We start from the raw sequence: 17681 nt of genomic DNA on the forward strand, positions 1-17681 counted from the left end.
TACCCATTACAATAGATAGCTTTCTTACAATTTTTTACTTCTTTTTACTTGGTTACTTCTTGCTGGTTACTATCTGAAGTACTGTTATTAGTTCTGTATTTTTATAATGATCCAATCATTCAGTCGAGTAAATGAAATCTTTATAATGCATTTGATGATACGAGGAACAAAAAAAGCTGAATTGAAGTAAATTTTAGAAGCACAAGGGTCTCCAAAATGTAAGAAATGTTTTACTTTGGCACACGTCTTTGATGCTGCCAGTCATTGTGGGCAGATCACTGAACTCCCTCCACAACAAGCTCAGTACAAGCTGTATGAACTTTTGCATTTTTTTACAGGCTTTCAAAATGTGTGAGAATATAAAATCCTGCCAAATGTAAAGTGCATAGTGCGTTACAGTTTTTGAATGTGAAAATATTTTGGTACATTGAAATTGGTGTTAATGTGATGAATGACACATTAGGTTATGTTTAATAATGGACAAACAAATGGGCATGATGAGGAACCTTCCGATTGACCATTCCTCGTTACTGAAGAAAAAAGTTGATGACAAAAGTGCAGGAGAATAGACATTTCAGTTTAATAGTTTACACAGTTTCTTTTATGAAATTTCAAGAGCTCTACCATCATGAAATTATAACAATCTATCTTGGTTACAAAAAAAAAATTTATGTTGTCTTTGTCCACGATAACGTTCACCACCTACACTAAACTGCAACAAGTTGAGGAACTTTACTAAAATGTTTTTGTTGGGAGGTTTTTCAGCATCCACCTTACAGCCCTTGCTTGGCTGTTGCCTACTAACTTATCATTATTCCCCAATTATGAAAGATTTTTTAGGAGGCAGGAACTTCCAAGACAATGATGAGCTGAAAGAAGTTACAATGAATGGTTCAGGTACTTGGTGGCATAAGTATGCAATGAAGTTCTAGAGAAGGTGGTACCGTGCTATTACGACAAGTAATTTGTGTGGCGATTATGTTGAAAAGTAGTTTATTAGTTCCTGTAAACATAAAATAATATAAAGAATTTTTTATCTTGATCTTTCTATATCAAAATGTCCTTTACTGCATTCTGGATGACCTTCGTCTTACAATTTATTTGCTATAGAAAAGGAAAAGAACTCTCAAATACAAAAGGAATAAAAGAATCTGTACAAATAACGGAAACCACTAGTTTTGAGATTTCTTTTTTCTTAATATTAATTTATGATTATTAGTAAATAATCATAAATTAATGCAGTCTATACTATAATTAAGTTATATGATGCATTTACTTATTTTTGTATTTTTTCCTCCAAATGTACTAATGTTAAGTTTGTCGTTACCATAATTTCATCTTTCTATAAGGAAATGAATTGTCAGGGTTCTACTGTAATTGTTATCAGTATTATTTACAATAGAAGATAATATTGATAGATAATTATGTGATATTGAGAATTATCTCTTATACATTCCAATCTGTACATAACTAGCAAGCTAAAATTAGTAGCATGTAACTTATATCATCTTTGGCACTTTCAGAATTAACAAATAACATGTTTATACCCTCCGCCATTCACATATACTAGACGGTTCATTTTACTAAAAATTGTGCTAACATAAACAAGTTGCAGACTAAAAAGCCTGCATACAGATTACAATCGAACACGTATTTAATTACAGTATACCTCTTTTTAACACACTGGTTGTATATAAACATTTCTCGCCAAACATATCCAAAATCCAGTGGACATAGATTATAATCTTTGCATTTTCTTGTATTCTAATATGCTGGGGTACTTACTAGTCTTCAGAGTTTAATAATTGGTTCTGAAATAATTTGAGTGGTGTGCATTATAATTAATACTAATCTGTTTTTTTTTCAATAGTTAATTGTTCACAGTTCCACGCATATGTGTAAACAAAAAAACTTATAAACTTTCTACTTTTGAGTTGTTTTTCTATTATTACGTGTGTTTTGTTTATGTTAAGTGGACTGTAAATAAACCAAATACCAATTCGAATTAACAATTGTATATTAAAATGTTCGTGATTTAATTTATATTAAATTGTTGAAAAAAAAAAATTAATGTATGTACATGTCTACTGTATGATATATGTATGAGTCTTCAAATGATATATCAAGAGACTAGACTAAACAAGATGAGACTGGTAGATTCTAGTGCTGAGCTGGCTTATAGAGTATAGATGGACCCGAGTAAATCACCAGGAACTGTGTGCTGTATGGAGCTGTCTCAATATTCTGCCTGCCATATTTTAACACATCTCACAATAATATAATAAGATTGAATCCAACAGGCTTGACAACTAGGCCGTATTGTATGGTCACGTGTTACACACTAACAATTAATGAATAAAAACACACATTTAATAAAATACAAACAAATAAGAACAAACTAATATTTAACATCACATGGTGCCAGGCAGTGCTGCCCTAAACAACATGCAAGTTAGTTTACTGGAGTTTGTTTAAAATAATAGCGACTCAAAAATTAAGAGTAATTCCGAATTAGATATTGTATGTGCGGTTTTACCAGCCAAAAATAAATTTTCATTTGTTCGGAAGACCAGCAAGGCAACCTTTATCTCTATGTACAACTAGGACAAAAGTTCATTTGAATTTGATTTCTTGCATCGGTTCTTGGACATACTAATTTTTAAAAATATAAAAACCGAGACAAATCAGTATGTTTAAAGGAAAATTCAATCACTTAGGCCAGTGGTCTCCAAACTTTTCCGAGTTGCAACGCCCTTTTTCAATTAAAATGTTTCTACGGCACCTTACCCTAAGTAAAAGTATGACTACTCGTAAAAAAAAGATAAAAATAAATAAAGCTCATGTATCTTCATTATTTTTTTACTTTATTAACACTAAATTAATAATTATAAATGTCTTGGTTCAATTAATTATGAAGCTTTTACAATATTTCATGGTGCCCCTGTGAAGAGGCCACGGCGTACAGTTTGGGAATCACTGATGTAGGCAAAAGAACACACTGAAATCAAATTTTCAATGAAACAAAATATTTACCGGATCGGTTTATGAACTTTTTTTTGCTGTACTTCACACATGCTTGATGAAAACGAGAAATATTAAAACAAGCCTGCTTGTCTGCTGATATTAATGTCAGTTTTTTTATTATTACTTTTTATAACGGAATAATTTTTCATACTTTTCTCAAAGAATGGATTTTTATGATCCTTTATGTAAAATAAAATGTTAAATCAGTTTTTATGTTTTCTTCTTGAGAAATGTAAGAAAACATCCATTACAATCCATCCTAAATCTCCACCTAGATGTTTTAATTGTGACTGAAGGGATTTATCCTTTTCTTGGCAGATTAGGTTTTAAATGTATAAAAAAATAAAACCCATTGAACTGGGAGTAAAATTTTACATCTTGATCAACGAAAAAACTGGGTTTAATCAAAATTCAGAGGTATACACTAGTTCTTTAGAACCACAGATAACAATACCAAGCTACTGATGAAGTGATTCTGAGTTTAACGTTTATGAAAGTACCGCATAATATTCACGGATCGGTTCTCAATTCTAGTCAAGTTTCAATGTTTCCAAAGACTTACAGCAGAACAAAATGAGGGCAATAGAAATAGAAATTATAATGAAAAACAAAAGAAATTTGTCAACCGATTTACTAATTTAGAAAATAAGTATACATTACACAACAAAGGTTTCTTGTATATTAAATAGCAGGCCAAATGTAAACATAAAACTACATAAGACACTATTGTTCTACACTATATAAAATCAGATATTCGTTAGCCTAATATTATAATAGGACTAAGATAATTATAATAGGAGTTGGTAATTTTGATCAATAAGCCATTGTCTGTTTAAAAAAAAAGCACACGATGAAATGGAGGAAGAAAGTTTTTTCACATCTCCATGGTAGCTGTTGTCAATGCCCAAATTCCAAGGAAATGCAAGCATATCTTTGAAAAAATTGGTTTATCGGTCGATTTTTCTGATATGATACAAAGTATGAAAGAAAATAAAAATCGACTGAGGAGGCACAAAATAAGTTTTACACAGAGATGATATTAGTTGGAAAATTTAACATGACTTTATAACAAACCGTGTTAAATGTGAATTTGTAGGTATCAAGGTTGCTTTCTTGCATTTCACAAAAGTAAATTACACCAAATAAAAGACAAAAATGAAATACATTCCAATTAGAATAAAATTTCCTTTTTAATTAATGTACAAAAATATAAAATAATAATACAGAATTTTTACCAATGAATTAACAGAAGAATTTTGGGAGTAATGAAATGCTAATGCTGGCTAAATTGTTATGACTGCATATTATTTAAGTTAAAATTGTTACGGTATCTGCGATGATGTGAAGAAAATTATAAGATGCCAATTTTATAAAATTAAAAAAAATTAAACTTAATATATTTTTATTAAATGTCAGGCCTTAATGATAATTTTATGCTGACTGTTAGAAAAATAATAAAGAGTGCTACATTATTGTAAGTATTATCATCTCTAATTGTACTAATTCATAATATAAATATTTTAGACACAAATCAAGTCAAGATTATTTAATAATCATCATGGCTTGACCTTAACAGGGAATGGCATTACACCAAAGAAAAAATATACATGGTGCCATAAAATCTCAAGAAAAAAATTATATATTAAGTTGTATTTTCAGCAGAATAAAAATCAAATTTGTAAAACAATTTAAATTCATAAAGATGGCAATAAAATTACCTTTAAATAATCAAATCCAAATTTTTTCATACTGTTTTACATTAAATTTTAACAGATTTACTCTAAAATTTTCTACTATTTAATTTAAGTTGTCAAATACTTCCTCTGGATAGGACTAAAATCTTCCAGAGTTCTATGCAATAACAGCTGTTAGGGTTCAATGATTTAAATTAACCACAGGTTTTGGTGTCTGGGTATTTGGAGCTGATTCTGTGTTCTTGATGTACTGAATTCAAATATGGCATTAATTTTTGTCTAGGAGCTCTAGTTTCTGATATAAAAAAAATTTATAAATTATGTTATACTATTTTAAGTTGAACCTGTGGACCAGGAAAAACATTTAAATTATTTTTTTTTATTTTTTAGAAAAATTAAAGTACCTTAAAAATTATATACAATAAAAAAACATTTGTGAAAAGAAGATTCTTCTAATACTAAATTATCTACAGTTACATGCAGTCTTAAACAAGAGAAAAAGTTATTGATGAAACAAAAGTTCCTTAACACTTTTGGAAGCTTCTTTTGCATGACATTCTTGAATTAACCTTCTTAGAACGGTCTCTTTTCAAACTCCAGCAGTAAGCTGTCATCACATGCAAATCCCATCTTCCTTGGCAGTGGTCTTCGATGACCTAGTGAAATCTTTCATCTTGCTCTTCACTGGTGTCTCCTAAATTTTCAGGAACACGCTCCAAGTGGCTGTGTAAATAGTGAAGTTTTATGTTCATATTACACTCAACTTGTCTAAAAGTTTTGAGCATCTTGTTTACTAGCTCAACACAGTTTTCAGCTTTGCTGTTGCCCAGAAAATTTTTTACCTCAATAAATGACATCCATACTTTTCATTCAGTCACATTCATGAAATCTACAATCCTTTATGAGCTGTCTTATTTATGAGCAATAAAGAATTCTCCCTTTCAATCTTTCTGTAATCAACTCAGGTATTTTTCTTCCTATGTATGCAAAGCATGATCCAATCATATCAAGAGTCTTTACAAACTGTTTCATAAGCCCCAGCTTGATATACAATGGAGGAAAGATGATTTTCTCTTGTCAAACTAAAGGTTCGTTTATGACATTTCTTTCTCAAACAACCATGTTTTCTATTGGTCACTTTTTTATCCAGAGATTTTTTTTTGTCTCTGCTAGGCACAAGAAGCAAGGATATTTGTGTAGCCACTTTATTGTCCAAGGAGAAAGTTGACAATTTTTAAGTCCACACAAATTACCCATTGATTCCCATGATCCTCGATTTTCTCCATGACCAAAGCTATGGTTATATAATCATGTTTGTTGAATGAGCAATCGGTATTGATCCATATTTGTTGCCATTGTGTAAAATATATATATATAAATTCCTTAACCATATTGAAACATCAAGAAAGGTTAAATTTGCTAACATGGAAACAAAAGCTCAATCAATGCAATGGAGACACACCAGTTCTCCTCGAAAACCCATAAAGACCCGTCAAACACTTTCTTAAAAAAAAAAAAAAAAGCTGATGACATTGATTTTTTGAGACCGTAAAGGTTTGATCTTGGTTGATGAGGCATGACAAGTAACGCTGAAATTTACTGTGAGACATTGAAGAAATTGAAAAGGATCAAACAAAACAAACAATGCAGCAAGCTGAATTCAGGTATCATTTTTCATCATGACAACACTCATTCGCATACTGCAATACGCAGTCAATGCCACATCAACAGTTTCAAATTGAAGTTGTTTTACCATCCTCCATAAAGCCCTGATTTGGGTCCCAGTGATTATTACCTTTTCCCGAAAACAAAGAAATGGTAGTGATGCAGTGTGTTGAAAAACGGTGTTACTACCTGACTTAATTCACAGGCGGCAGAGTTTTATGACTGTGGTATTCAAAAATTTGTTTACTGATATGAGAAGTGCCTAACTTTGTATGGCAATTATGTAGAAAAGTAGCTGAAAAGATGGATAAAATAAATTGGTTTTTATAAACTGTTGTTTTTTTATTAACAAATAGGAAGTTACTTTCCAAACAGTCCTCGTAACATAGATCAGCTATTTAATCCAACCTTTGAATGTTCAAATCCAAATTAACATATACTGGTAGCAGAAATAGTTTAACATTCAGTTATAGCATGTCAGTCTTTTATCCAGAATGTCCCCGGAGGTTCAGAACCCAGAGAGGATTGGGATTTTTCATACGCTAAACACAATTTCTACAATTCATTCAAATGTACATACTTGAGTTTATGTATAAGATTAATTATGTTTACTTTTCTTAAGTTACAGCTATTTGAATACAGTTATTGGAAGGCAAATTTTTAAATTTTCATGTAACACCTCTGGTCAAAAAATTATTTAACAATTCATAAGTACAAATAAATTATAACATTGGTATTAAATATTTATTATGCCTACATTTCATTACTATCAAAAACATATCTATTCTTAGAATCCTTCAAAATATCAGAAATATTCAAGATGCACAAAACGGAGTATAACAGTCTATGTACCTACCGATATAAATTATGTAACTGATATTTAGTAAATTAAAAATTTCAATTCATTGTGAATTTCTTTTTTAAGATGACTAAAAACTTATGTGGGAAAAGTTTTATAGCATATACGGTATTAAAAACACCATAACTGACCAGTATTTAAATTCAAAATCATCTGGATGTATGACAGAGATATTACACCTGCATCACTGAAGTTAATAAATTCATATTTATGAATGTTTTACCCTTTGCTAAAAAATAATATCTATCTAATTCAAGCCAGACAACACCAATTTTTAATTAAGCACAGTATTTTAATATTTGAGAGAAGGGCCATACATTAGATTGGTTCAATTATTTTTAATAAACTACAAAGATATTTAAAAATAAAATGTGTGCACAACCGCAATACGCAGTGCTTGTGACCTTCAAAAGTCATCATACCAAGTGACATCAATGCACATACATCAGGATGGATCTGTGTTATTAGCACTTTTTACAGCCATATTCATGGACACAGTTTCATCATGTACTGCAAGATAGAGCAGAAAAGCAACATAAAATTGCAGGAAATCTATGACCAAGATCTTTGTTAAGATCCAGTAGGCTTGTAGTAAAAAGACAATGAACTAGGCAAACTATTTCAAGCGGGCTTATGCTTCAAGAAGGGCAGAACTTGATCGGAGGACAAGAGATCAGGACAACTCTCCTTAAGCATAATAACTATAAAACTGAACAAAGTTTGGCAGCCTATGCATGAGGGTTGTCAGATCTCAAAGGAAATTTATATCAATGTACCATTTTACACAGTGTAGCCTAATGTCTGTTGGCTTATGCATCTCAAACCACGAACTAACAGTCACTAACATCAATTCCGGTGGTGACCAAGTTGTTTTTATGAAATACCTCCAATTTCAAATCATATTAACACATAGACAAATGCCAACCCATTATGGTGAAGAGGTTTAGTAGAACACAACATTAAATCACGTTAACTTTTTCAATGGCTGTATCAGTTGAAAGAAATTTGGGACTACTAACTGAAGAGTTACCAGAAAGAAAGATCTTTCTTATCGGGATCACCTAATTAGAAAAATTTGAAGCTCATATAGAAGAAGCAGTAAAAAAAATACGCGTTAAAACACTTCCTTGCAAGTCCCAAAACATATGCTGATGAAATATCTTATGCCTTTAAGGAAACAGCAGGTACTTCCACACATGTAAAAGGGTTTTTATGATTAACTATTTCAAATTTATATGTAAATTGGAAATCTTTAAAATCTAATAAAACAAAGCAATATGTTAATAAAAATGTTTTCAATCGTGTCTGAAAACTTACTACGCACTATATATGCTCTTTATCAGTCACCAGCAAGTCTCATCACTTTCACCTTCTCATTATTGTCATTCTTATAGCTTCATCTTTCTGGGATACTCAATCAAGCACTCCAACTAACATATCTTAACTAGTGAAAATGTTATTTAATTAAATAACTATAACACCAAAACTGTACGACGGGTGTTAAAGACTTTGAACTTTAAGAATGAAAATAACATACAATAAAACTTACTAAATCCATAAAATTGATATCACAGCTTGAAAATTAAAAAAAAAAAATTACATAATTATAAGCAACACATTGACATTAAACAATTATATATATTTATATAAACAGGTACATAATGGTACATGAAAACACGGTGTATGTATAATATATATAATAATACATAATGCACGACTGTATGTACATCTAAAATGGACAGTAATAATCAAATAATTCATAATTATTATAACATATAATATAAATTATAATTAAATTTATAAAATCATAATTATATTAATACATTATAATAATAGCTCATAACATTTTCATTTTCATTTTTATTATTATTATTATTATAATAATACATTATTATTATTATAATAATATTTTATTTTCAAATGATTAGAATGTGTCACATACATCTAGTATTATTTCATATTTATTTATATATTTTCTATTTTACCAATTATGATCATTTTGTTCAACCATTTGGCGGTGACGATGATTACAGTGACAAAAATGGTATTTTTTCAGATAAATAATCTTTAATTCATTTTTGTTCTGCGGTTTATTTATTTATATATAAATATATATTTTTCACAGCATTCCAAAACCTTTTGAATAGCTAATGGCTTTAATCAGTCTGTCATAAAGTTTTTCTTTACTTTCATATTCTGGTAATAGTAAGACATTAAAACAGGTATGAGCAGTCGGCAATCTGTAAAAAAAATACAAAATAATTACAAACCGAGTGTAATAACACTACAAACTATTAGCAACTTCTTATAATTCTAGAAAATTCATTTAAATAAATTTTAGTCACTGTTCAAAAATGTAACTAAAATGTTTTCATTTTCAAGCAACCAAGAAAGTTTCACTATCCAGTGAAAAAATTAGTGGTATTTACTAAAAGTATAGCATCTGGAATAGATGACACAAAAGCATATCTGATCGAGCAGTAAAGTGGGAATACATAAGAAATTAATAAATAATTTAAGTACAAGTAAAAACTAAAGTTTAATACCTGTCAGAATCAGGACCATTACGAGCAATAATTAGTTTAAGTTTACTAAGACCACCAACAGGTACACGATCACTTCCAGTAGCAAATTGCAGTAATTTACGCTGATTATCAATAGGAAGTGCATGGGCGATTTCCCAAAACTGTCTAACAATAGGAGTATCTTGTGAATAACCACCATCATACTCAGTAGCTTCTTCTAGTTCCTTCAAGTCAAATTTCTGTTAAAAAATAAATAAATAACACATCAATTTATAAATTATATTTATTAACCCTACTGAACACAATGATCATCTAGAATTGGCAAGCAGTAAAAAAAAAAAAAATGAATTTCGTCTTACGTACTACATTAAACTTAAACAAAAAATTCTATACAACGTAGCTTAAATATTTTATTTCTAATTCTTCTTCAATAATCTCATAGTTTCACAAATCAAATCAGTCATATACGCAAATTATACGTAATTAAAAAACAAATATTAGTTATTATACAATAATATTAGGTATTAATTATTAATATTAAGTATTAATTATATTAAGTATTTATAATATTAAGTATTTAATATTAAGTATTTATATTATTAAGTATTTAATATTATTAAATACTTATACAGTATTTAAATTACCTTTAATAACTTTACAATAGATGTTTAAAATGATTTCCTGTGATCCCAATGCAGGTTCATAACATTTGCTGCCACTTTTCATAATGTTTAGAATCTCACTTTCAATATTAGCCTTCGATTTGTCAAGTATATGAGGATTGTTTTAAAAAACAAGTCTGCTGGTGTAACATCTAGAAATCTGAGACCAAAACCCTTTTGATATCAAACGATGGCCAAAATATTCCCATAACATATCCATCGTTTCAGTAGCAGTATGACATGTGTAATCTTGCTGTAATCAACTTTCTCATTCATGGCAATAAACTGGTAAATCTAACATAATAAACTGTTCGATTAAGTTGCAATAAACCACACCATCTACATATTTTCAGAAAATAAAGGCTCAACCACATAACGCAGGGAGATCACATACCAAATACTAATTTTACGTGTGTGTAATGGTCATTCATGAAACATTATACGATTTTCATCCCTCCATGTTTGGCAGTTTTGGCTGTTAATGTGGCTGCATTCAACTGAAACCATGCCTCATTGCTAAAATAAACACAATCCAAAATTTCAATACTGTTGCCATCAAGAGAACAAAATAGACGACAAATACTGTAAATTTTTTCCACGATCTACTTCTTTCAGTTCTTGAATGACACCGATGTGATAAACATACAATTTAAATTTTTTAGTAGCCCAGAAAGCTGTAGATAGTGAACGCCCACAGTGAAAATAACTTTCCAAGTGATTTTCTGGGTGAGCAAGTCAAACGTTCTCTCATTTCCTCTACAACTTCTAGAGGAAACCATCACTGTTAACAGTGTTGGTTGACCTGTGCTTTTCCAACCATGTACACTCCCAGCAATCACCTAAATCTCCGTAAACTACATACTTTATACACTTAAAATAAAATTGGGAAATTTTATCTAAACTTTTCTTTCACTCGTTTGTAAGATTTATAAGTGCAATAAGTCTCAAAAACAAATACAGGTTTGTCCTTGGAAAACAACATAGTTAACACAATAGACGATTTTATACTAGCACATAAGAAGGACATTTCAGCTGTAATAAGCTGCTAACCTTGAGTACAGTATTGCCAACTGATATGTAGGGAAAAATAAAATTTACCTATGCATAACTTCTACCTTCTTAATCTTAGGGTTGCATCCTTTCTGAACCCAATATTATGTGGTACAAGCACAATGTTTCACTTCACTGAAAAAAAATATATACATATTTGTACACACACACACACACACACACACACACACACAACCACCACCATGTACACAATAATATATACAACATTTTTTTAAAAAATCTGCTACTACAATGTAGACTTCCTCAGAAAAATGAGCATCATTACATAATACTAATGAGTAAAATAAAAGAACCCAAAAACAACGTATTTATTAACACTCCTGATAAATTATACATATATATATATATATATATCACTGTTCCAGCTTTAACATGTTGTTTCACATATATATGAACATTTAATAAAGGAGCAGGAGCAAGAGAAAACACTTCAACCACTGGTTTGACTTTTTGTGTAATTCCCATATAGGAAACAAGAGCACTTGGACAGCTCCATAGGCATATAGGTTTGTTATCAAACTAAGCTTCAACAAATAAGCAGCTGCTCTGCTGGATATCAAATACGGCAAGCTGCCCTGCCATATAAATATAGTAGCTGCCCTGCTGGTGTCAATACTGCATCACAGATGGTACCAAGATGGTTGATCCAATTTCCACGAACTTACCCAAGGAAGAAGACCAATAAAGAATTCTTATATTTTAGGTGGTGCTTTTCCCAGAAGCAGCTGAATGCCATACAAATTATACCTGGTGATAGCTGGGCTTTTCTCAGACGCCATCAATTTCTTGTTGAATGTTCATCTTCAGTTCATCGATTTCTGAAGGGAATTTGATTCGTACACTCTATCCTCTAAACGGTCCCAAAAGAAAAATATTGCAACTAAACAAATATGGGAAACACAGAAAAACCAATGCCTATATAAACCAATGTCTATAGACAGTTTATTGTTCAGTTAAAGCTGCATGAAGATTACCCAGGGAATCATTGTTGTGTTGCTCCATATTGTTGGAAGAAACTGTAATCTTTTTCTGTTAAGTATTTGAAAAATTTTCTGCAAATATTTGGCGTTTCTTGAAAGGATCAAAAATTCAAATAAGGTTCTATTATTATATCAGTCTTTCCTTGCTCAAATAAGCATTTTAGAAAATCAAAACTCCAAAGAAAAAAGGTTATATTGTAAATTATTAACAGTTAACAACTGACAGAAATAGACAAGAGTAGTAGCGTACACAACCAATAGTGGCAATAGCAGTAGCAGTGTTAAAGTTGACCTAAAATAACTGCAGTTTGAGCCAGCTCAGTTCGATTTTGTTTAGCTGACGTATAAGAATTATGTGAAATTGAAAGGAATGTAATTCCTTTCAATTTTCATTCAATAAATTTTTGCCTTAATTAACTGTTTAAAATTAGTTTTAAGCTTTCTTCCTGAACATATTTTTAGTTTTTTTGTATAATTGTAAACTGGTAACTTTGTCTTCCTCATAAAAGTAGAAGGGTAAATGCATTCTAATGTCATAAACAATACATAGAAGTCCTGAAATTTTTAACTTTTTGAAAACTCAAGGAAAATTCTCACAATGAGTTTTACATTTTGATTAAATGTATTGAATAATAATACTTTCGTAACTTTAAAATTATTCTTTACTAACCTTGCTGCCACATACTAACTGCTCAACTTCTTCAGGCCTGAATAATCTATGTAATGGTGATTCATCAGTAACCATTTGGAAACCTCTCCTAAACGCCCAAAATTGTTTTTCAACAGATGAATTCAAAAGAAAATTGGCATATAAATCAACAAATTCCTAAAAAAAATAAAAGTAATAAAAATAAATGCCAGTTAAAAACAGTACAGAAAGTGCTTAAGATAATAAGACAAAATAAATAAAGTTAAATAAAATTCATTTCAATAAATTTTAATTGAATCTAAACATCTGTAAGTAATTATGAAGCATAGCTTTATCCAGCAGGCACTACTTCATCTTTTTGTAGAACCCCTGGATTTTAATAGAGCTCAAAGACAGCCCAACAACTGTGCCAAGGACAGTTATGTATCCTGAGTATTTTTAAAAAGTCAGTAACATTAATTTACCACAAGTCTGGCTGTAAAATGAGTATTTTTAAAATCTTCTGCCTAGAAAATTTAATAGAAATTTATAATATAATCATAAGAAAACACTTAAGAAAAAAGTTATTACCTTTTTATTTTCTTGTGTAACATATATTTTATCACCATTCGGTTTTAATTCATGATATAATACATTTCCAAATACATCATTGTAACCAATTTTAAAAGTCTGCATAAACATTTCTTCCATATCTTCACCTTCATAATCTATCATAGCTTTAAGACTATTATATAATATCTGAAATAAAAATGTTTTTTAACAAACTATTAATACATTATTGTAAATAATTAAATGAATTCAAATATAGAGATACTATCATTGAAACGTTACATAACAATAATGCTACAGTAATTTTTAAATGTTATAAAAATTTCTTACAAGTCAAGGCAAAATTGAATTAAGTTAAAACATATTTATTTAATTAACGTAATATTTATAAATGAATTTTCCCTGAGAACAAACTTTTTACATGATAGGCCTACATTTTTTACTCATATACAATTTTTTTAACAATTAACTGATTATCACAATGTGTAACAAACAATTTCCTTTTTTACATACACGATGACTACACTAATTATAATAACATTTAAAAAATGAATTTATCCATGCTATATTCATTTAGCTTAAAGAGTGAAAAATAAACAAACATTGCGTTTGTGTGAGTGAGTTTGTCATGATTCTGCTGTCATGTCCGTTGTATCAGGCCAATTCACAACATGACCATATCTATATAAAACACTATAACTATTACTCATATATCAGTCACTTTCATAGAGTCAATAGTAGTCGTGTAAATCAAATGTTATAAAATGTTATGTCTTTTCAGTTCTATTAAAACTCTTGATCTTTTCATATCACTCTTTTGTTCTCGTGTTCAATTTCTGTGTTCCTGTTACTTATTTAATGTTTACTGGAGGGCGAGTGTACTGTATTCTTAGATTTGTGTCCGTATGACTTGTTATACCACTATTTTGACACCATGCCTGATTTCAAATCAGTTTATAATTGTGCACAATTATTGATATCCCCTCTAAAAAAGCCTGCGAAAAAGCCTTTAGATCGTGCAGAAAAACACATAATTTGAAATGCTTATAAACGCGAATTACAGAGTAATCCAACAGCATTAATTTTGGATGTCGTTAATAAACTACTAACAAAAAAGGAAGTTGTGCTACTTCAATATACAATGTGATTTGCGAGTATGCATCTACTAATGAATTACAGTCTCCTAAGAAAACAAGACCCCGCAGGTCAATTGAAAAAAAGTTAACGATTTTGATAAAAACACAATTCATAAAAAGTGCAAAAATGTTATTTATTGAGAAATGGTTTAGCAATGTGTTACTTCCTCTGGAAAATAAATCGATTGCTGTCTTAGACAACACTCTTTATCATTAATGTAAAAAAAAAAGAATTCCAGCTTTATCTTGGAAAAACAATGATATTAAAATGTGGCTTAGTTCAAAATGAGGATGAACTAATTTTAGAAGAGGATGAACTTAAGGTTCAATTATTGCAAAGAGTTTCGGGCATTAAAAGTAATTTTAATGTGTATAAATATGGTGAATTAGCAAGATCGAGTGGCAAAACCATGCTTCGATTATCTCCCTATCATTGTGAATTCAATCCATTGTACCTCTTAATAGTGACATCCATTACAGATTTCTCGCAATGAGATGATGAAAACGTAATTGAATTTATTATTTGTTTATTATCATAGAAATTTAATCTAAAATATTAGTGAATTTTTACTATTTGTGGACAACTGACAATTTCTCAACTCTTAAAAAACTAAAATAATATTCTTAATTTATTTAAAATACAATTTTTGTAAACTATAATAGAGCATTGTTACCGAACATTAACGTTGCGCAGTTTCTCTTAAATGCATCAGAATTTACAGGAGATGCTTGTGCGTCAGCCACCTGAACACTCGTACGCACAGTCTGTTTACTTAAACTCTATAAGCTAACCGAATAAGGTATAAAGACATTTAATATAAACTGCAGTCAGATTTACAAGACATTTTTTAACGAGGTCTCTGAACAAATTCTGGGTAAAAAAAAGGTAAGGTATTTATTTACGGATAAAGATTTCTTAAGCCTGAATTTTTTAACATGTGTTATGTGAAATGTTTTGTCTCTGAACAAATTCTGGGTAAAAAAAGATAAGGTATTTATTTACAGATAAAGATTTCTTAAGCCTGAATTTTTTTAACATGTGTTATGGGAAATGTTTTGTAAATTTTAAAAACAGTTTACCTCTTATCAAACTCTTCGTGTTATCTATAGCAATCTATGTTCTCAGAAAAGTTAAAACATAAATCTACTGATTTATATTCCCCGCAAAATTACATTTTTATCTTGTACCTGCTCCTTAATGTATAAACATTAGCCAAATGTATAAGCATTTTCTAAATCCATACCCATTTTAGTATTTTGTCATTTAGCCAATTATAAAATTAATTTATAACCCCAATAGCTTGATGGAAATACTAACATATAATAGATCACAAGGCTTGATATTCAGATCAGATGGATTTTAAATAAAATCAAAATTATAAAATATTAGTAATTCTTCATAGAATTATTTCCGCCAAGAACAAAGAGAAAGATTTTACTTTTTAAATAGTATTTTTTGTTTAAAATTTCTAGATATTGCAGCTAAAATTTTATAATTATATATGTACATGAAGAAAAATAATTTAAAAAATACATTCAAAAGATGAGGATAATACCATTAACACAAAATAAGATAGCTGCTAATGGCAGATTATTATTTAAAGTGAGGTGACTCAACTCAAGACATGACATATCTCAAAATCACATTATAGAATAAAATTGGGGACTTTTTAAAGGATAAAAAAAATAAATAAATAACTTCAGTACAGTATAGTAACTTTTTATAAAAAAATATTATTCATATTAAACTTCTCACTTAGTACTATGAAATCAGTACAGTTTATTTATTATCCTTTGTTTGAGTACCAGTCAAAGCCTGGTATGTTTCCAGTTACAAAATACATTATCAATCATCAGCAACTGTTATTTGAATAAGAAAACTGATCTAAGATAAACATGGAATTCCCATTAATTATATAACTAACCTAACTACCTCTTATTAAAATATATACGTAATTCAAATTTTTACACAAAACTTTTCCAAAGATAATTTAATAATAAATATAATGCTCTTTATCGATATAACTCTATCAGTAACATCACAAACTAAGCTGTTTAGGATCAATTCTTAACCCTTTGAAGACCACTTGACATTTTTTCATCAGGTTCTGTTTTATGCTGAAAAGACCTACTGGTGATATTTCACCGATCTCATTTTATGCAAGAAAGCAGATTTTGTGAAATTTTGGCAGTGTCAAAATGACATTTTTTCTGATTACATGTTTGGTTGCCATGTCAATCAGACATGGCAGTCTGATTGATAGAGTTTACATTTGTTAATGTTTAAAACCACACATAATATAGCATTAATATTTGGATGGTAAACAAAAAATAGTTATTATTTTGAATTTAAGGATTGTTTATATTTTTATTTTTAGATAACATTTAACAGTGTTCATTGTTTAATACGTAAATATTGTTAGTTTGTTACCATTTTGAGTTGGCCAAGAAATCATAGTTCGTTCGGAATGAAAAGGAATACTTTACTTTATTCATTTAGTTTTTTTAGAATACTGTATTTATTGATGTGTTATATACGTAGATGAGCCAAGAACAACATTATGCATTAGCATTGTTTTTAGTTTTCATCTTAGTGTTTTATTTTCTTTTTTGTGACAATATTTATTAGCTAGTTTATATAATAAGAAAATTGAGCGATGTATTTCTAAAACCGACTGAAATTGATCGGGAACTCAAAAATGTTCATATTTGTACTGAGAGTGATTTGTACTGAGAGTTCTAAAAAACTTAATTTTACAAATTTTACTAAAATTTTATCAATTTCTTGCCAAAAATCATGACTCACATAGTTAAATTGTTTTTTGATTTTGAGTTAAGCGACTTCAAACTCATTTTTTTGTCTTTTT

At 29.5% G+C, this 17681-nt stretch overlaps 1 protein-coding gene across 2 annotated transcripts in view; it reads right to left on the reverse strand.

Annotated features, from left to right (window-relative positions):
- Positions 1–8936: 8936 nt before the first annotated feature.
- The window catches only part of Ube3a (ubiquitin protein ligase E3A), a 52419-nt gene continuing 43674 nt past the window's right edge, over positions 8937–17681 (reverse strand). For both annotated transcript variants that reach the window (XM_075379116.1, XM_075379117.1), the window contains exons 12-15: positions 13700–13867; positions 13151–13306; positions 9789–10006; positions 8937–9482 (exon numbers count right to left, since the gene is read on the reverse strand). In XM_075379116.1, the coding sequence (XP_075235231.1) occupies positions 9362–9482; positions 9789–10006; positions 13151–13306; positions 13700–13867 (663 nt within the window). In that variant the 3' untranslated portion in view covers positions 8937–9361. The remainder of the gene's footprint in view (positions 9483–9788; positions 10007–13150; positions 13307–13699; positions 13868–17681) is intronic.

Source organism: Lycorma delicatula, chromosome 11 (genome assembly GCF_047948215.1).
Source record: "Lycorma delicatula isolate Av1 chromosome 11, ASM4794821v1, whole genome shotgun sequence".
Taxonomy (NCBI): domain Eukaryota; kingdom Metazoa; phylum Arthropoda; class Insecta; order Hemiptera; family Fulgoridae; genus Lycorma; species Lycorma delicatula.